The following is a 20573-nucleotide window of genomic DNA, read 5'->3' as shown; positions in this document are numbered from 1 at the left end:
CCCCGTGATAGTCTCCTGCATCACTCATTCTACACACAGTTGTCTCTGAAATGTTTATCTTGTCACTTCTCTGAGCTCCTGCAAGGTGAGGACTACAACACTCGTTTTTCTTGGGCGCTCACATCTCTCAGGAATGCCAGGCAGAGTGTGGATGCACAACCAACACCTGCGTTAGGCACCAGGATGAACCTCCTTATGGAATCCAAGGCATTTCCAGAAGGCTCTGGCGGCTCTGCGTCAGCTGACCCCTTGAAACACTGTCCCATTAGGAGGGCGAGTTAGTTTGGGACAGAGTATTGAGGGCTGGGTATATTTGTACTGGGGAGGTAGACATGCTATGCAGGCACCGAACCAGCAAGCACGCTCTCTGAGTGAGGCAAGAACACTGTTTACAAAGGATCTTCGTGTGTAATATTATGTATTGCTCTCCAGGAATGAATATTTTAACCATCAGTATTAATTTATCAGAAAAGTCACGTTTTTCTCCAAATCTAAAGCTTATTTCCCCATAAGCATTATGAAAAGAAACACAACTACTTAAAAAAAAGAATTACCATCTAGCTAGACCCAGGCCATCAACCTGATGGAGTGAGAAAACTCAACAAATCACGGAAACTCATTGACACGCTTCCCCTCACTGTGGCTTTGGGTCAGGCCTAGAATCTCAAACTAACGGTTTTGGCTTCTTCAGCTTTAGCACACATCTGGCATGAAAGCCTCACTACTGCAATGCTAAAGCAAGTCACCTAGTTACACAAAAGAGGATTAAACAATCATTTATACTAACAAATACAATTTTTTTTTACTATGTACCTCATGAACGAACGGTAATGATATGTGGATACGAGAAGAGAGTCAACCACGGCTCTTATAAAAGAAACCGCCAATGGAGTTTGGTAAAGAAAGATGTGAGAAACCGTCTCAGTGTGCTGATCATATTTAGAAACTGATGAACCCTGGTTCTTACCTCATCCACGTTGTTACTGGCCCCATGACAATTTCTGTGAGGTAAGAATAGCACCTTTGCTAAGCCAGAGCAATGTGCTTTTCTTATATACCACAAGAGGACTGAACTAAGGATCCCAAGAACATTTTCAAAGTCGCTCAGACTCAGGTAACACCCTAACAAAAGCAAAGTGAAACTCCTGGTGAACATTACTCACTGATCTTCTGTTCCAAAAAACTTCACAAAGAAGCATTTCTTTCCACGTGGTTTCTTCAAGTCTTTGGGTGGATTAACAATCTGGAGGATAAGAGGGAAAAAAAGGCTTAAAGGAGACATAGCAGCCCACTAGGCAGTAATTTTCCACAACTCTAAGATGGGAGGAAAAAAAGTGAAACAAAACACCAAAATAATATGTAGAAAAATAACCCAGGGTGTAGTACTTATCCAAATCTGGGACTTTTCTACTGAGATACACGGAAATGTGCAAATAGTTTAGATAATCTCAAATAACTAACAGGTTGTCCACTAGACAGTACCCCTTTGACTACGACTGCTGTTCTACTACATGGACACCCACCCTGACCCAACCTGCCTGCAATGTGACCCCTGTCCTCGCTGGAGAAATGGATAGGCCAGTTCCTCAAAATAGTCCCTGTGCAGGCAGAGCCGAGACAGAGTATAATGAAAATAAACGACAACTGAGGCACAGGAAACACCATATTGCAAAGAATCTAAAGACATCTCCTGGGCTTCCAGCAGGAATATAAAAACAGAACATTTGGAAGGCTATGCCGGATCCCCTCGCGCAGATCCTGGAATGCTGACTTCTGCGAAGACACACTGGAGCAGCACATATGGTGGTGGTGGTGGGGGGTTAAACTTAGTTGGGACAAAAATACTTTGGTTTTTCAACAGCCTACATTTAGATCTCTCTCTTCCTGGAGGATGTACTGATTCACTTTCTTCTTGTCTGATTTAAGCATAAAAAGCTACATTCAAATAAGAACTGATTCCCTGGGTTAAAAAAAAAAAAAAACTTCACCGAACATCTCTGATTCAGAAAATGTAAGCTGCGATGACACGATCTGCAGTAACTGACGCGTTGAGAGCGCTGGCCGAGTGGGCTCGGCTAACCCAGCGCTAGAGGCCGAGAGCCCGGTACCCTACATCCCCGTCGTCCTCCACCCCGACTGCCGTCTCCAACTGCTGCCAGCACTCACCTTCCCAGGCCAAGGAGGGTACCGGCCGAGCTTCCCCCTAGAGAGAACAAACACACACACACACACACACAAAATGCAGAACTCGACCTGGAAAAGCCAGTCTGCCTCCCTCAACCCACTCGAGGCGCGGCTGGCACCCTCCGGCGCCGCAACAAAAGCCGCCCGCCGCGAGTTCTGGACGCCGAATGCAAACCCGCACAGCGCTGTGCGAGCTCCCGCTGACAACAAAGCCGCCCAGACCCGCTCGTGACCGGGACGGGGGGCGGTCTCCTCCGCGAACACAGACTTCCCCGCGCTGCGGCGGGCTGAAGTCACCAGGAGACCAAGCCCCGACTCTGACACACGGACCGGCCGCTCGGACGAGCGACGACGGCCGAGTCCGGGTTCGCGCGGGCCACGAGAGCCACCCAAGACGGCAGGGGCCCCGGCCACGCCGCCGCCGTCCAGGAGAAGCCCCCGCGCGGCTCCCTCAGCGGACAGCGCCGGCAGGTCGGGGTCGCCATCGCCTGCCGAGCCGCCCGCACAGGTCGGTTTCAGAGCAACGCGGATTTTGACGGACCAGCCCCGAGAGATGGCCCCCAGGACTCCCCAGCTCTCCCGCCTCCGCCAAGACCCTGGAACCCAGCGTCCTACGGCGGGCCGGGGGGCTCCCTACACCGGGGCTGCTGACGTCCCCCGCGGGGCGGCTTCGGGACTCAGAGCCGGGCCCTCCGCGGCCACCCTCGGCCTCGGTCCCCCGGGGCCAGACTGCCCCTTCCGCCCAGCGCCGCTCCAGGAGCCTCATCCTCCCCTCTGTCCGCGCCCTGGAGCGCACAGAAGGGCAGCTCCAGGTCCGGCCGCTAACTCCGCACCCAAGCAGGCAGCTCCCCGGCGCATCCCGCCCGGCTCCGGCCGCCCGCACTCACCACACCAAGTCGCCGAGCCGCAGACTCACAGTCGCCATCTTACCACCCAACCACCGCCGACGCACGGGCCGCCGGGAACATCAGGTCGGCCCGGCACCGCCCATTGGAGTGGACCCCACCACGTGACGGGGGCCTGCTGTCATCGGCCACGCCGCTGCTCTGACGTCACCGCGTCCGCCGGCGCTCATTGGCCCGGCGAGCAGCACGTGACTGGGCGCCACGATCTCCGCGCGCCGGAGCCCGGAGACTCCCGGCTCCTTCCCCCTCCCTCCGGCTCGTGACAACGAAGAACCCGCGGTCTGAGGTGGCGGCGGCGGCGACGGTGCGGCCGGCCAAGCGCGGGAGGGAGCCGGCCTGGCGGCCCGCCCCGCCCCCGGGTGCTGGACTCGGCCCTCCTGCTCCCTCGGTGCTTCCGTTACGGCCGTTAGTCCGGCTCGGGCCCCGGGGCCATTCCAGAGCCCGCGGCGCCGGCCGGCCCCGTCGCTGCTCCCGGGAGCTGCCTGACGGACTTCGGCGCGGCCTGGAAGCCAGCCTCCTCCCGAGCCCGGCGCCGCGCGCGCGGCGGGCTGCCCCCGGCCGCAGCCCGGGAGGCCGCGCTGTCTCGGCGTCGGCGCTCCCCGCGGCGGGGCGCGGCGCCGGGGCGAGCGCTCAGCCGCCCGGCTCCTCCAGCGCGCTCCTCTGGACGGCGGGCGGCGGGCGCGCGCCGCAAGTTGTCCCACGGTTGTTCTCAAGTTGCTTCGAGTTGGCATTTCTCCGCTTCCGCGCGGCGCGGGACCCCGCTATGGGCCGCGGGGCTGGCCGGCCGGCCGCCCGGAGGCAGGGCTCGGGAGCCGGCCGCTAGCTGCGCCGCCGCCCGGGGTCGGCGGGCCGGCATGAGGACCTCCGCGAGGGGACGTCTGCGGCCCGCGTCGGCGCTGGGGACTCAGGTGCGTACGGCGGCGGGGCCGGGCGGTCAGTCGGTCACTTCGTAAGAAGTTGCGGCGACCGGAAGACGGACGCGGAGCGCGGTGCGGACGCCGTGCAGCCGAGCCCTGTGCTGCGCGGTGTGTGCCGCCGCGGAGCTGGGCGCCACGCGCGACTTGGGGGCCCAGGCGGAGGCTCGGACTCTCCGAGGGGGTCCGGCGCCGGCAGTGGACTCGCAGCCGCGTTCGGCCGAGGCCGCGCCGCCGGGGCTCCCAGCGCACTGGCTTGTCTCGCATCCTGAATTTTCTTCGGAGACCGGTTTCCCTGAAAGGCCGTGGGTTAAGTTCAGGGACTGTCATTGCAGGGCGCTCGTGGCGAGTGTGTGTGCGCTTGCGCGCGCGCGCACGCGTTTGGACTGACCGGTCATTCTAAGCGGGAAATAGTACGCCGCAACACACGCCCATGATTCAAAACTAACTTACTTCTTGAGGGGTTGGAGGATATTTTAGCGGCTTGATAGAGGATATGAATGCTTTAATCAACATTATACCGGGCGCGACGGGCATTCCCAGGGAAGTCGGCTACATGACAGTGTCTCCTGCCTGATTCTAGCCAATGCAATAAGACAGGAAACAAAAATGAGAAATGTGATTTTTCAGAAGAGGAAAGAGAATTTTCATTTCTGTGGGTAATGGGAGTGCATATTGTGGGGGGAAAAAAGCTTTTAAAATAAGAATCCAGTAAAGGGACTAATTACTAAACCAGCATACACACTCAACTTAGATTTTGTTTCACCAATAACCGGTTTGAAATACAATAATTAAAAGGATGTATGAGTATTTACAATTACGATATATATATACTAATTGCTAGAAATAAGCTGAGATACAAAGGCTAGCATTTTTTGAGCTAATTTGGTTGAGGTGAGGTGTTTAAGAGCAGTGTGTGCAATACTGTGTTTAGAATACTGTTTAGTTCACTGAAGGCCAGTATTTAAAAACAGTTGTTTTTAAGCCTTTTCTTGTTTGTTTACTAACCTAAGGCTATGCAAGCAGAGATACTTGATCTTTGACAATGGTTGGATTAAGGCACCAGTTTAGCAGATTAGGTCCCCTTAAACAATTAACTGTGTTTACAAAGTTAAATTCCCTTAAGTATTTTAAACTGGATTTAAAGTTGTGCATCTTTGATTCTCTGGAGAACTTTAGACTTCTTAGGTGAATTTATTAACCTAATAGTAAAATCTTGCTAATGACTTAAGCAACTCTCGTAATTATAATAATTGTGTGAAGATGTCACATTTTTCTAAACATGGAAGCATTTTAGAACCTAATCACATTTTTTAAGCATTTTAAATCAAAATTATAAGTCCAGTTTCATTCTTTTTTTTTTTTTTTTTTTTTTTGACAGGCAGAGTGGACAGTGAGAGAGAGAGACAGAGAGAGAAAGGTCTTCCTTTGCCGTTGGTTCACCCTCCAATGGCCGCCGCTGCAGCCGGCGCACCGCGCTGATCCGATGGCAGGAGCCAGGATCCAGGTGCTTTTCCTGGTCTCCCATGGGGTGCAGGGCCCAAGCACCTGGGCCATCCTCCACTGCACTCCCTGGCCATAGCAGAGAGCTGGCCTGGAAGAGGGGCTACCGGGACAGAATCCGGTGCCCCGACCGGGACTAGAACCCGGTGTGCCGGCGCCGCAAGGTGGAGGATTAGCCTATTGAGCCACGGCGCCGGCTCCAGTTTCATTCTTTTTCATTCTATAACACTGTGCATCGGATTCGCTTACATGTTTCAAAATCAGGTTATCACAGTGATTGTAAATTTAACCTAAAATCTAACCTGTAAGTGTTAATGTACTTCATCTAGTACCATTTCTGTATCTTCTCAGGCTTGCACAGCCACACCAGGAGGTGGGTGTGTGGTCCTGGCAAACCGAGACACAGCTGGGAGGGAAGCAGGCTCCACTCCCTGCCTTGAACCTGAGCAGAGACAGGTGCTAACTGTAGCCAAGCATAAAGGGAAAGCCCATTAAAAAAAAAAAAAAAAGAGAGAGAGAGAGAGATGAGAAAAGTGCCTATCAAAGACCACACAGAAGATGTGGTTGGAGAAGGGCCTTCTAGCCATAGAGAATCGGGGGAGGCCTAAGGGGAGAAGCCTAACTGCAGTCTTTGATGCCAAATGAGAGATTTGGGGTGGTTTTCACGTTTGTGAAAACTTTAAGATGCATATTACTTAAGCAAAACAAAAAAGCTTGGCAATTTTAAAAGTTCAACAATGGATTCTTGACAGTGAAGGTCTTTTCAACTTAAATCTGTATAATTGAATAAGAAAGTGATGAGTTTTGTCTCAAAAAAGTTGACCTGGTAACTCTTTTGAACGTTAACAGAAACCATGCGGTGACACCTGCTGAGCCTTGGTGGTAGCCATGTCGGAGCCCCACAGGGTCCAGTTCAGCTCACTGCCAGGCTCTCTGAATCCTGCCTTTTTAAAGAAGTCCCGGAAAGAGGAGGCTGGAACAGAGCAGCACCAGGACCCCGAGCCTGCGGCAGCCGCTGTTCGGATTACACTCACCCTCTTTGAACCAGATCACAAACGATGCCCGGAGTTCTTCTACCCAGAGCTGGTGAAGAATAGCCGAGGGAAGGTGAAGGGTCTTCAGCCTGGAGACAAGGTACGTCCACCGTAACCCGGAGCCACACTGTAGGCCTGAGCATGGGTGTCAGCGTGGGCCATCTTCTACTGCTTTCTCAGGCCATAGTGGAGAGCTGGATCGGAAGAGGAGCAGCTGGGACTCAAACCAGTGCCCATATGGGATGTCAGCACTGCAGGCAGCAGCTTTACCTGCTACGCCACAGCACCGGCCTTTTATACACGTTTTTGTACTTTATGGGCTTAGATAGTAACAGTAGGAGCTGGATGAAGAGCGGTTTGAACCTCCTGTCTACTTTGCGGTAGGCTAGGTTCTGAAGAAAAGGTAAACGGGGCCCCACACTCCACATTCTGGTCTCCAGAGTGGTGCTCAGTAAACTGGCTCATGCAGTGTCTGAGGGTAGCGTGAGGTCCTCTTGGTGGATACCTCAGTGCCCTGTGCCCCGTCAGTCCAGCTCACGTCTGTGCTGTTTAAGGGGAATTCGTTTGACTAGAAAGATTGCCCAGTTTTCTTTGCTCATATGAACATGTGTTTCCTCAACTGAGATCAAGGTTTGATTGCTTGATGGTAGCTAATGAGGCTGTACCAGAGGCCAACTTGTATATGAGGGCCAGTGTGCAGGGCAAGAGAAAATAATTTCAAATTCGTCCATAACCCTTTTGCTGAGGTAGGAGTGCTACCCTCTTTCCTGGAGACAAAGTGTCTGGCTAACCATCCTGGGACTCCTGATGCATGGAGCACACAGAGAGCTTTGCATCAGGTGTCAGGGGTTCACACCTGCATTTCAGGTTCAGAGCTCCTGAATGCTGTGGGTCTGCTACACAGTGATAAAAACAGCATGATCTGAGATGTTTGGACATTGACTGACTTGACATGTGTTTCTTAGAGTGTGAGGGCACTGAACTGTGTAAGGTGGGGAACAGGCTACACCAGCCTCAGCTTTGCAATCTGGCACATGTTTTAGTAGAATTATACTAACACAAGTAACAGGTGTTAGAATGTGATCATTGCTTCATTCTGGGACAGGTACAGGCCACGGAGGGCTTGGGCAGAGGAGAGCCTGTGTCTTGGGTGCTTGGGCAGAGCCTGTCCTATGTTTGGACAGAGCTGGACTTTCCTCTGGTCAGGAAAGACTAGTTCTTGAAAGACTGCTGTTTGCAAGGCTCTAACACACACATGTTGATTCTAGTGCCGCTCATATATTTTTGTTTTTAGGATATATATTTATTTATTTGAAAGGCAGAGTTAGAATCTTCCATCTGCTAGTTCATTCCCCAATGGGCTTAATGGCCAGGGCTGGGCCAGGCCGGAGCCAGGAGCTTCCTCTCCCTCTCCCACGTGTGTACAGGGGCCCAAGGACTTGGACCATCCTCTTCCGCCTTTCCGGGTGCACTAGCAGGGAGCCAGATCGGAAGCGGAGCAGCCGGGACTCAAACCAGCGCCCAACTGGGATGCTGGTACCGCAGACAATATCTTAATCTGCTTTACCATAGCACCAGCCCTGCTGCTCATGATTTTTAAAAATGATTTTAACTGCTCTAGTTATATGTGATCAATGTACCAATACACAGGTATTTGAAAGATGACCCATTTGTGGTATGCACATCATGTGACTGTATATTTCTGTTTTGTCCCTTTAAAATGTGTATCCCTGTAACTGATCCTTTTTTTTTTTTTTTTTTTAAAGATTTATTTATTTGAAAGAGTTACACAGAGAGAGGAGAGAGAGAGAGATCTTCCATCCGATGGTTCATTCCCCAGTTGGCCGCAAAGGCTGGAGCTGCGCTGATCCAAAGCCAGGAGCCTCTTCCCAGTCTCCCACGTGGGTGCAGGGGCCCAAGGACTTGGGCCATCTTCTACTGCTTTCCCAGGCCATAACAGAGAGCTGGATCGAAAGTGGAGTAGTGCGGTCTCGAACCGGTGCCCATATGGGATGCCAGCGCTTCAGGCCAGGGAGTTAACCTTCTGCACCACAGCGCTGTGCCCCCGTAACTGATCCTTTATGAATGGGTGGGATTTCAGTAGGGAAGGTAGGATAAGAGTTTTGTTTTTCCAGTCTTTAGTGTTTTTGATCTACTCTGAAGTCTTTTTAAAATGCGTTTTCCATAAATGTAAATTAAAAAAACCATTTTATTTGAAAGGCAGACAGAGGGGAAAAAAAGAGATACCTTCCATCTGCTGGTTCACCTCCAAATGCCCACAATAGCCAGGGTGGGCCAGGCCGGATCCAGAAGCTGGAGACCCCATCTGGGTCTCCCCATGTAAGTGGCAGGGGCGTGAGTACTTGAGATAGCCCTTGCTGCCTCCCAAGGTACACACAGGCAGGAAGCTGAATCAGAAGCAGAGCAGCTAGGACTTGAACCAAGTGTTCAAATATGGGAAGTGGATGTCCCAAGCAGCCACTAAACTGCTGAGCCACATTCCTATCCCTACTCTGCAGTCTTCAAGTGTACTAGTTTAGGAGTCTCATATTAAAACAGATTTCGTCTAGGAAGCTTAAGGCCCAACTCGGCAGTGAGTGGATGAGAAAAATGCAAAAATAAGCCTGTGGAGTAGAATAAACTTTGGAAGACAACATGAAAATATTTGGAGTGGTTTTAAGATTGAGAGGACTGGGTCGGCACTGTGGCACAGTGGGTTAAAACCCTGGTCTGAAGTGCTGGCATCCCTCATGGGTGCCAGTTTGAGTCCCGGCTGCTCCACTTCCAGTCCAGCTCTCTGCTGTGGCCTGGGAAAGCAGTAGAAGATGGCCCAAGTCTTTGGGCCACTGCACCCGCATGGGAGACCCGGGAAGAAGCTCCCGGCTCCTGGCTTTGGATTGGCACAGCTCCGGCTGTTGCGGCCATCTGGGGAGTGAACCAGCGGATGGAAGACCTTTCTGTCTTTACCTCTCTTCGTAAAATAAATTCAAATAAATAAATAAATCTTTAAAAAAAAATTGAGAGGACAAGAGATAAAAGACCTTTGACAATGGGCTTTCAGGGGCTGAAATGTGTGAAACTGCCACCTGTGACACCAGCATCCGCTATGGGCACTGTTCATATCCTGGCTGCTCTGCTTCTGATCCAGCTCCCTGCTAATGTGCCTGGGAAAGCAGCAGAAGATGGTCCAAGTTACTGGGCCCCTGCCATCCACATGGGAGACATGGATGGAGTTTCAGGCTCCTTGCTTTGTCTTGGTCCAGTGCCAGTCATAGTAGCCACTGGGAAGTGAACAAGTGGATGGAAGATCTCTCTGTTTTTTTTTTTTTCTCTCTCTGTCTTTCTCTTTCTCTGTCTTTTGAGTGAATAAATAAATCTTTGTTGGGGTGGAAGGAAGATGGACTTCGAGAGGTAGAGAATGCTGTGAACCTGGATTTGAAGTTGGTCAGACTGAGAAGCGCAAACTCCACAGTTTCTCTATAAACAGCAAAGCAGAGCAACTCAAAAACGAGTACTACATTCACTGACTTCTTAACCTTTTTGATCCGTTGACTGTTTTGAAAGTCTGGTGAAGCCTTTGCGTCCCTTCTTAGGATGTTTTTAAGTACATAAAATAAATGTTAGAGCTACAGAGGAACTTAATGATATGGAACACAGTTGTGGCGATTGAGCATAGCCTGTGTACAGGCCTTTGCTGCTATTGGAAACCTATAGCCCCTAGCACTGTGGGGGCTGTCTGTGGGCGTTTCATTAAGTGGTTTTTTTTTTTTTTTTTTTAAGATTTTATTTATTTGAGAGGTAGAGTTATAGAGAGAGGGAGAATGAGGGAGAGAGAAGGGTCTTTTATCTGCTGATTCACTCCTCAAATGGCTGCAATAACTGGAGCTGGGCCTATCTGAAGCTAGGAGCCAGGAGCTTTTTACGGGTCTCCTATGCAGGTGCAGGAGCCTAAGCACTTGGGCCATCTTCTACTGCTTTCCCAGGCCATAGCAGAGAGCTGGATAAGGAGGAAAACAACCAGGACACAAACTGGCACCCGTATGGGATGCTGGTGCTGCATGTGGAGGCTTAGCCTATCATGCCAAAGTGCTGGCCCTCATCAAGGTTTGTTGAATTATATTGATGAAATTTTACATTGTTCAACAGTGAAGATAAACACTGGAGATATGACAGCATGTATTCTACCTCATCTTTTTTTTTTTTTTTTTTTTTTTTGACAGGCAGAGTGGACAGTGAGAGAGAGAGAAACAGAGAGAAAGGTCTTCCTTTGCCGTTGGTTCACCCTCCAATGGCCGCCGCAGCCGGCGCACTGCGGCCGGCGCACCTCACTGATCCGATGGCAGGAGCCAGGTGCTTCTCCTGGTCTCCCATGGGGTGCAGGGCCCAAGCACTTGGGCCATCCTCCACTGCACTCCCTGGCCACAGCAGAGAGCTGGCCTGGAAGAGGGGCAACCGGGACTAGAACCCAGTGTGCCAGCGCCGCAGGCAGAGGATTAGCCTATTGAGCCGCAGCGCCGGCCTCATCTTTAATTCCTAGCCATTCTATGAATAGAATTGTGGGAATTTTTTGTGACTCATCTTTTTGTGGAATAATCTCTTTACAGAAGAAAGATCTTTCAGATCCTTTCAATGATGAAGAAAAGGAAAGGCACAAAGTGGAAGCCCTTGCCCGGAAATTTGAAGAAAAATATGTAAGATTTTTCCCTTGAGCAACAAAACAACTTCATTGAGTAGACGAGGTTTCTAGATATTTCCGTATTTCTTTTGGTGGATCATCATGTGATCACTGATCTGGAAATGAGTATAGAGGTTGGACTGAGCAGAATGCAGTTACTGAACAAATATGTTAAGGTACAGAAATGCATGTGGCGGGAGCAAGTGTGGTGCTCGGTGGGTGAGTGAAAGAGAGGGGCCTGCTGCCTGCCTTAGAGGGAATGTTGGGTGTGAAGCATGAGCCTATAGCTCATTCTTGTCTTAGGCCATTTTATGCAGCTATAAATATGTCCAGTTTTAGAGTTTTGTTTTTATTTGAAAGGTAGAACTACAGAGGGAGGGGGAGGGGGAGAGAGAAATGCTCACAGCAGCCAAGCCTGGGCCAGGCCAGAGCTAGGATCCAGGAACTCAATCTGGGTCTCCCGCATGGGTGGCAGGGACCCAGCTACTTAAACTACCATCTGCTGCCTCCCAGGGTGCATTAGCAGGAAGCTGGGTCAGAAACAGGGGCGGGGCCTGATCCCAGCCTCTGATATGGGATGCAGGTAGCTTAACCCATGGTGCTGCAATGCCTGCCCATGTCCCATTTTAAAAGATCTTCAGGGAAGAAGGTTTTGGGGCTCATGTGAGGGGTTGTTCTGGTGCTTTAACCTTTAATCCAGCTGAAGTTCAAGGCAACAATTCTGTGTGTGTATCCTTTTGCTTTTAAATTTTAGGGTGGAAAGAAACGTAGAAAAGACCGAATACAGGACTTGATTGATATGGGGTATGGTTATGATGAATCCGATTCCTTCATCGATAACTCTGAGGCGGTAAGTAGTTCATGAAATGCGGTATCAGCACCACCATACCTTAACCTGCTGGTGGCAGCCAGGAAGTTGGGGCAGTCAGAGCAGGTGTGCTCTCTTCTTAGCACGAGGCAGAAGCAGCTCTGATGAACAGAGGAAGCACCTCTTTGATCCTGGCCTTAGTTCCTTCATCTGAAAATGGCTAGATCCACCCAAACACCTTGTAGCTCAGACGTTCATGACTGACCAGAAGAGTATCTTAGTACACTGTCTGAAGTGTGACAGAGAAACACGATCACATATCTCTCAGTACCCGCTTTGCACCTTTGGGCTAGAACCAGAACAGAACTTGGAGCTGACAGTTTGTTTCCCCCCTTCAGTATGATGAGCTTGTTCCTGCTTCTTTGACCACAAAGTATGGAGGATTTTACATTAACTCGGGAACCCTGCAGTTTAGACAAGCATCAGAATCTGAGGATGACTTCATTAAAGAAAAGAAGAAAAAATCTCCAAAGGTTAGAGCCTGCTTGCTTTTGGATTTCAGAAATGCTTTTTGACATGATCCTATAAGATCAGTAGCTAACTGACCAGAATATGCACTGGTTTAGGATGGCGCAGGAGGCTGGTGGAAAGGCAGAGCTGTGCCCAGGTAAAGTGTCCATGGGGGCTCTCCAGCTCACGGTCGTCATGTCCATATCTGGGACATCTCAGCAAGCTCAGCACAGTCGTTTCTGGAGGTGTTCTCAGGGCGGGCCAGTAGCAGTGAGGGTGTGGAGTGAGGAAGTGTGCACCACCCCCGCTGACCCTCTTCTGTGGACATGTAGAGGACTTCAGTTCCCAGGGCTGTCACCCACCGAAAACAAATCAGCCTTAAGATGAGCATAACATATTTAAAAAAAAAATTTTTTTTTTTTTATTCAAAAGGCAGAGCGTGAGAGAGATCAGTCTTTATTCTCTGATTCGTTTCCCAAATGCCTATAACAGCAGGGTTTGGCCGGGCCAAAGCCAGGAGCCTGGAGCTCTGTCCGAGTCTGCCATGTGGGTGGCAGGGCCCCAAGCACTTGAGCCACCATCTGCTGCCTCCCAGGATGCATTAGCAGGAAACTGGATCAGAAGTGGAGGAGGCGGGACTCAAACCAGCACTCTGATACGAGATAAGGGTGTCTCAAGTGGCGGCTTAACCTGCTGTGCTATGACACCCACCTCAAGATGAGAATCTTAAAATGTCTTCTACTTCCTGTGTTTTTAAAGTAAGATGGAGGGCCTACCTCTAAGTCATTCGGACCAGAAAGCTTTCAGGCTCCACAAGGGCCACCATCGTCTCCGCCCCGGGTGTTTCCAGGAGACACTGTCAGCGGGAAGGCTGTGGGTTTGTGGTCCAGGGACTGATCTGCTAGCTTCTGTTCACAAAGCCGATGAGACAGGTCCCAGGATGTGCCCCGGGCGGAGCAAGGCCAGTGCTGTGTAGTGCACTTGCTCCCTGAGTTAGGGAGCCGTGTAACTGTGCCTTGTCTTTAATTCTCAGAAGCGGAAGTTGAAGGAAGGTGGTGAGAAGATAAAGAAGAAGAAAAAAGATGACACTTATGACAAGGAGAAGAAATCGAAAAAGTCCAAGTTTTCCAAAGCCGGGTGAGAGGCAGCAGCTTCTTTGCTAGGATGGAGTCTGACCTGTAGGGCAGGACACCTGGGAGCTGACTCACCCTCCCCACAGCTTGAGAAGAGGTAGCAGGGCTGGCCTCCCACAATGCCTTGCTGGGCACAGTCAGACGCTCACATCTCTGTGTCAGATAGCCAGAGTTTCTGTTCCACTGTCAGTGTTGGCAGCTGCTCTGTCACTGTGTGATTGCTGACGTTCCTTGCTCTGAGTGTTCCCCTCTCTGCCCCAGTTCTTCTGTCTCAGCTGTTTTCCCGTGTCTTCTGTGGTCCTGCTTCCTTCTCTCCACTCAGTCTCACCCCAGCTGCCTTCAAGTTGCTGCTGTTCTCTGCTGCTCCTGCTTTCTCCCTTTAAATGCTTTTCCCGCCCCTTCCCTTTGTGCGGTCTTTCATTTCAGCCTGGCAGTGGTTCTTACCCAGCGGATGTTTAGCACTCTGCGACCCTGTGGTGCTGACCTGTCTTACCTCTCAAGCTTTGGTCTCGGCCAGAACGAGCTCCATATGCCAAGAGGAGGGAGGAATAAAACAGGGTGACTGACTGAGGTTCTCCTGGAGACCATTGCCCTGGGAGCAGGGGTGAAGGCCTCTGGAGTCCCCTGAGGGGGTGTCCTGCAGCCCAGGTAACCAGCGTCCCCCCTCTTGCCTGCAGCTTCACAGCCCTCAATGCCAGTAAGGAGAAAAAGAAGAAGAAGTACTCTGGGGCTCTGAGTGTTAAGGAGATGCTAAAGAAGTTTCAGAAGGAGAAGGAGGCTCAGAAAAAGAGGGAGGAAGAGCATAAGCCTGCAGCCGTCTCCTCAGCGGACGCCCAGGGCCTGCGGGAACTGGAGGGCGCCTCGGACCCCTTGCTCTCGCTCTTTGGCTCAACTTCTGACAACGACTTGCTTCAGGCGGCCACTGCCATGGACTCGCTGACTGATCTGGACTTGGAGCAGCTGCTCAGTGAGTCTCCGGAAGGAAGCCCCTTCCGCGATATGGATGATGGGAGTGACTCCCTCGGGGCGGGACTGGACCAGGAGTTCAGGCAGCCCTCCCCCCTCCCTGAAGGCTTGCCGGCACCTCTGGAGAAGCGCGTCAAGGAGCTGGCCCAGGTACGGGGACGTGGTGCGGCGGGGCTGTCCTGGAAGTGTTTGAGGTGGACTGCTGTTGGTTCCGCACCACCGACGTGAGACCGGATGCAGAGACCCTTAGTGAGCTGGCGGTTGAGGTGCAGGCTCTTTTCAGGCTTTCCTCTCGAGCTGAGTGGGGAAACGGTGAGAGTTTGTCCCTCACGGATCGTTTTTAGGCTTTTCTTGATTCTTTTACTGTGGAAACTTTGCTTTCTTCTGGGGAGATTTTACTCTTTCCATTTCCTGTCAGCTTTTCGCCCCACACAGCGTCTTTCCTGTTGTGTGCAGAGTGACACTGATGTTGGCAGCAGGCAGTTGAATCAGAGATTCAGCCTAGTTTTGAAGGTTTGGAAGAGTCACAAAAGTTGGCAAACATGTACGTTACACATAGGTTGTATGCTTTGTTTCCGTGGGTTTTGGTTGCACCCTTGTGTTAAGTATCATCTGTGTTAAGTAGTGTTGTAGGAATGCCTAGATTGTGGTCCTTTGGAAGAAGCTTAACTTGATATGCCATCCATGTCCCATGACAAAGAATAGCAGTGACCTTCACAGTGCAGCAGCCCTGCTGCTGCCTCCGCCGACGGTCGGGCGTCGATCTCTGAGCACCATGAGCTTTCAGTTCGGTAATATGTCACATGCTGTGCACCAGCCATGGCTCGATAGTTACGACAACACTGGATTTTTGGTCAAAGTAACTTTGTACTTTAGCCATCGTGACTGGTAGTGCAGTTCAGTGACGTTTACACTTTAAGTCTTAGTTCAGTGAATCTCATGTGTTGCAGAATTCCTGTTACGTGTTACAGGGCAGGTTAAAATAGCAACCACAGCTACAGATTTTCTCACTTGCAAAAAATATTTGAAGATACTATGAGACAGAGAAAACATCTATTTAGATGTAGTTTGTCCTTGCTAGCTGTGTGCAGTGATAGACATATGTATTCTGTCTGAGTGTAATGGTTTAAGTGACTGCAGTATGTCAGTGATTCAGAGCCTGTTTAATATGCGTGGTGGTGGACAGAGGTGAGGCAGAACTTGGCTTGTTTGAGCATGCTGTCCTCAGAATTGATGTAAAAAAATGACTCCTTGTTCCTTTCAGTCCTCTAGTTTGTAATCACATTGTTTGGTAGCTTCTGAAAGTCTTGTTGGTGAGTTAGGGTGGGTCTCTGTGTCTTCTTGGATGTGTCCCCATTCCCACCATAGACTACGTTCTGGTATGACGACTTACATTCATTTGTTGGGAAAGGTGGGGACGACTTTCATGGGAATGAAGTGACATTGACTGAATCAATGTTGGGCTGTGGTCCAACCTCACAGGAAGGACTCCCTATTTGGCCAACTGTCCACCTCGGGCTTATACTAGGGCATGACACAGAGGGGTCCCAGATCCTGTCCCAGACAGGCCCGTGTCCTGGTGAGGAGTTGGTAACCAGGAGAGGGCGGGCTTCTAGATTAAAAATAGTGTTCACGGGTGAAGTTGATGTTTATCCAACAGCACTGAGATATTTTGGAAAACAGAGTGGAGAGCGTGTGGGAATTAGCCACATCCCGCCAGTCTGAAAATGATTTCTGTTTGCATTTACCAGTCTAGGCTTTGTGTGTATTTTTTTTTTTAAGATGTATTTATTTATTTGAAAGTCAGAGTTATGCAGAAAAGGAAAGAGAGGCAGAGAGAGAGAGAGAGGTCTTCCATCTGCTGGTTCACTCCCCAGTTGGCCGCAACGGCCAGAGCTGTGCTGATCTGAAGCCAGGAGCCAGGAGCTTCTTCCGGGTCTCCCATGTGGGTACAGGGGCCCAAGGACTTAGGTCATCTTCTAATGCTTTCCTGGGCCATAGCAGAGAGCTGGATGGAAAGTGGAGCAGCTGGGACTCGAAACGGTGCCCATATGGAACACGGGCACTGCAGGCAGTGGCTTTACCCGCTATGCCACAGCACTGGCCCCTGTGTGTATGTTTTAATGCCATTGTAATTACAGTTGAGAATAATTGTATACTGCTATTTTTACTTAAAATTATTTTTTCAAAAGATTATTTATTTGAGAGATAGAACCACAGAGAGAGGGAGAAAAAGAGAAAGTTCTTCATTTGCGGATTTACTCCCCAAATGGCTGCAACGGCTGGAACTGGGTCAAACCGAAGCCAGGAGCCTCTTCTGGGTCTCCCTCGTGGGCTCAGGGGTCCAAGCACTGGGGCCATCTTCCACTGCCTTCCCAGGCTACAGCAGAGAGCTGGATCAGAAGAAGAGCAGCAGGACACAAACCGGTGTCCATATGGGATGCTGGTGCCGCAGGCAGAGGCCTAGCCCGTTATGCCACAGCACTGGCCTCTTAATAAATATTATTTTAAAGTCCCCATTACTTTTATGATTGCATTAAGGAGAAGGCATGTTTTGAAAGGCCACTGCTGCCTTTCCACAGGATTCCTGAGAGCTCCTTCCTGCCCAGAGGCCTGCCCTGGGGCCTGCCCTGTATGGGTGTATGAGTGCCCTGGGGCCTGCCCTGTATGGGTGTATGAGTGCCCTGGGGCCTGCCCTGTATGGGTGTATGAGTGCCCTGGGGCCTGCCCTGTATGGGTGTATGAGTGCCCTGGGGCCTGCCCTGTATGGGTGTATGAGTGCCCTGGGGCCTGCCCTGTATGGGTGTATGAGTGCCCTGGGGCGCTGGGCCCCTGTATGGGTGTATGAGTGCCCTGGGGCCTGCCCTGTATGGGTGTATGAGTGCCCTGGGGCCTGCCCTGTATGGGTGTATGAGTGCACTGGGGCCTGCCCTATATGGGTGTATGAGTGCCCTGGGGCGCTGGGCCCCTGTATGGGTGTATGAGTGCCCTGGGGCGCTGGGCCCCTGTATGGGTGTATGAGTGCTCTGGAGCTCCAGACATGCTGGGAGAGACAGCCTTCTCAGGGAAGGAGTGCCTTTGTGCACAAAAATTGCATATAATTCTAGGAGCCAAACCTGAATATTTGAACACTTAATAAGGATAAGGAGCCCTCTCCTGATATTGAAATGGACATTGCCTTTTTTTTTTTTAATGTTTATTTATTTGAAAGTCAGAGTTACAGTGAGAGAGAGAGAGAAAGAGAAAGACAGGGATCTTCCATCTGCTGGTTCCCTCCCCTAATGGCCACAACAGCTGAGGCTGGGCCAGGCTGAAGCCTAGAGCCTGGAGCTTCTTCTGGGTCTCCCACATGGGTGCAGGGGCCCAAGGAATTGGGCCATTCTCCACTGCTTTCCTAGGCACATTAGCAGGAAGCTGGATTGGAAGTGGAGCAACTGGGACTAGAACTGGCGCCTGTATGGGATGCCGGCACTGCAGGTGGTTGCGTAACCTACTACACCAAAGTGCAATCCCCTGGACCTTGCATTTAGAATTTAAATTAAACTTCATGCATGTAACTGTAACATTAGCAATGTTATGTGTTTCAAACTTTATTTTTCACTCCCCTCCTTTCTCCTTTTCCCATGTCCTTTATTTTTATAACATTGATCACTTTTTTTTTAAGATTTATTCATTTATTTGAAGGTCAGATTTACATAGAGAAGGAGAGGCAGAGAGAGAGAGAAAGGTCTTCCATTCTCTGATTCACTCCCCAATTGGCTACAATGGCCAGAGCTGTGCCGATCTGAAGCCAGGAGCCAGGAGCTTCTTTTGGGTCTTCCACGTGTGTGCAGGGGCCCAAGGACTTGGGCCATCTTCTGCCTTCTCAGGCGATAGCAGAGAGCTGGATAGGAATGAGAGTAGCCAGGACTTGAACCAGTGCCTATATGGGATGTGGGCACTGCAGGCAGCGTGTTAACCCGCTGGGCCACAGCGCCGGTCCCATCACATTTTAAATCTTTTAATCTTTTTTTTTTTTTTTAACATTTATTTATTTATTTGAAAGTCAGAGTTGCACAGAGGAGAGGCAGAGGCAGAGGCAGAGAGAGAGGTCTTCCATCCACTGGTTTACTCCCCAATTGGCCACAATGGCCAAAGCTGCGCTGACCCGAACGCAGGAGCCAGGAGCTTCTTCCGGGTCTCCTATGTGAGTGCATGGGCCCAAGGACTTGGGCCATCTTCTATTGCTTTCCCAGGCCGTAGCAGAGAGCTGGATCGGAAGTGGAGCAGCCGGGTCTCGAACTGGCGTCCACATGGGATGCCGGCACTGCAGGCCAGGGCATTAACCCGCTGTGCCACAGCACCGGCCCCCACATTTTAAATCTTAATTCTGGCTGGCGCCGCGGCTCACTAGGCTAATCCTCTGCCTTGCGGCGCCGGCACACCGGGTTCTAGTCCCGGTCAGGGCGCCGGATTCTGTCCCGGTTGCCCCTCTTCCAGGCCAGCTCTCTGCTGTGGCCCGGGAGTGCAGTGGAGGATGGCCCAGGTGCTTGGGCCCTGCACCCCATGGGAGACCAGGAAAAGCACCTGGCTCCTGGCTCCTGCCATCGGATCAGCGCGGTGCGCCGGCCGCAGCGCGCCGGCCGCAGCGCGCCGGCCGCGGCGGCCATTGGAGGGTGAACCAACGGCAAAGGAAGACCTTTCTCTCTGTCTCTCTCTCTCACTGTCCACTCTGCCTGTTAAAAAATTAAAAAAAAAAAAATTAAAAAAAATTAAATCTTAATTCTACAAGATACATATGTTAAGATCTTAAAATGCTTTTTGTTTTGTTTTGTTACTTGAAGGACAGAGAGCTCCCATCTTCCTGTTTACTCCTTAGATAGATACAGTGGCAAGGGCTGGGCTTGTTGAAGATAGGAACTAGTAACTCAGTCCAGGTCGTCCACACTGGTAATAGGACGTGGGCCATCTACACTGCTCCCAAAGTGTACATTAGCAGGAAACTGGAGTCGGGATCTAGAGTTGGAATTGTATCATTTTCTATTGCTGTCTAGAACCACACTGAAGGAAGTTTTGGCTTAGTGCTTGATTCGCCTCTCCTGATGGTGGATTAGCTGGGCGCTTACGCTTTGAACCTGCCAGAGCACACGCTCAGTGGGTGAGTTGGCCAGGGTGGCCAGGCTGCGCTCTCCCTGGGTCTCTCATCCTGGGCTTCTTCAGGGGCTGCTGATCTTAGGGCAGTGTTTGCAGTACGTGCAGGTGGAAGCTGCTGGGCCCTCGAGTTGTGGCTTAAAGGTTATGTGTGTCATGTTGCTTCCACCTTACTAGTGGTCATGGCCAAATGGTAGCCAGACTCTAGTGTGGGGGCGGAGCTAGAGGACATTCTCTGGCAGAGAGGTAGAATCTTTTACCATGGCAGGAACCTGTGGTCCACCAAGATGTGATGCAGCTTCTGATGCAATGTGTGTCAATTCCTTAGGGAAAAACACTTTGTGGGAAACAAAAATCAGATTTATCTTTGAGCATGATGTGATATTCAAAATCTTAAAAAAAAAAATCTTGGTGAACTTATGTGTATTAAAGAGATACTGCAAGATGGGTGTCTTGATAGACGCCCATGCTATGTTTACGGTTTTCTAGTTTAGCCCATTTTCATTGCCTACTCATTTGTTCGTGGGCCTCCAGGGAGTCTGGTGATTTGATGGCCTTTTTCTGTTTCCTGTTGATGTGCACTGATGGTGTCTTTACAGGTTGTGGTTGTTGGAACATACCGCTGCCGAGAAAGTCAGGTTTGATGTCTCTTCAGGTTACTTTCTTGATGTAGCCTGCCCAAAGAGATGACCCAGCACTGCTCTGGTCCTCTCCCATCCAGCATAAAATAGGAACAGTGCTAAAGAAACAGAGATTCCCATATCACCCACTCTTTACTGTACTCTTTTGTAGGGTTAGAACTAACCCGTGT

The 20573-nt window shown here is 50.7% G+C and overlaps 2 protein-coding genes across 17 annotated transcripts in view; one reads left to right on the top strand and one right to left on the bottom strand.

Moving 5' to 3' along the window:
• GLYR1 (glyoxylate reductase 1 homolog) overlaps positions 1–3216 on the bottom strand; it is a 34615-nt gene extending 31399 nt beyond the window's left edge. For 2 of the 14 annotated variants that reach the window (XM_051836146.2, XM_070064002.1), the window contains exons 1-3: positions 3072–3215; positions 2167–2203; positions 1164–1243 (exon numbers count right to left, since the gene is read on the bottom strand). In XM_051836146.2, coding sequence (XP_051692106.1) covers positions 1164–1243; positions 2167–2203; positions 3072–3109 — 155 coding nt within the window. In that variant the 5' untranslated portion in view covers positions 3110–3215. Of the gene's footprint in view, positions 1–1163; positions 1244–2166; positions 2204–3071 lie in introns of all 14 variants that reach the window. The other 12 variants (XM_070063996.1, XM_070063998.1, XM_002722266.5 and 9 more) reach the window with 9 other exon arrangements.
• An 86-nt stretch (positions 3217–3302) lies between these two features.
• Positions 3303–20573, top strand: part of UBN1 (ubinuclein 1) — a 32859-nt gene continuing 15588 nt past the window's right edge. For 2 of the 3 annotated variants that reach the window (XM_051836141.2, XM_051836140.2), the window contains exons 1-7: positions 3303–3997; positions 6356–6640; positions 11145–11231; positions 11970–12065; positions 12422–12556; positions 13567–13670; positions 14344–14782. In XM_051836141.2, coding sequence (XP_051692101.2) covers positions 6395–6640; positions 11145–11231; positions 11970–12065; positions 12422–12556; positions 13567–13670; positions 14344–14782 — 1107 coding nt within the window. In that variant the 5' untranslated portion in view covers positions 3303–3997; positions 6356–6394. The remainder of the gene's footprint in view (positions 3998–6355; positions 6641–11144; positions 11232–11969; positions 12066–12421; positions 12557–13566; positions 13671–14343; positions 14783–20573) is intronic. The other variant, XM_051836142.2, reaches the window with a different exon arrangement.

This window comes from Oryctolagus cuniculus, chromosome 19 (genome assembly GCF_964237555.1).
Source record: "Oryctolagus cuniculus chromosome 19, mOryCun1.1, whole genome shotgun sequence".
NCBI classification, from domain to species: domain Eukaryota; kingdom Metazoa; phylum Chordata; class Mammalia; order Lagomorpha; family Leporidae; genus Oryctolagus; species Oryctolagus cuniculus.
The sequence above is the reverse complement of the archived record's forward strand: the minus strand, read 5'-3'. Positions and strand labels throughout refer to the sequence as shown.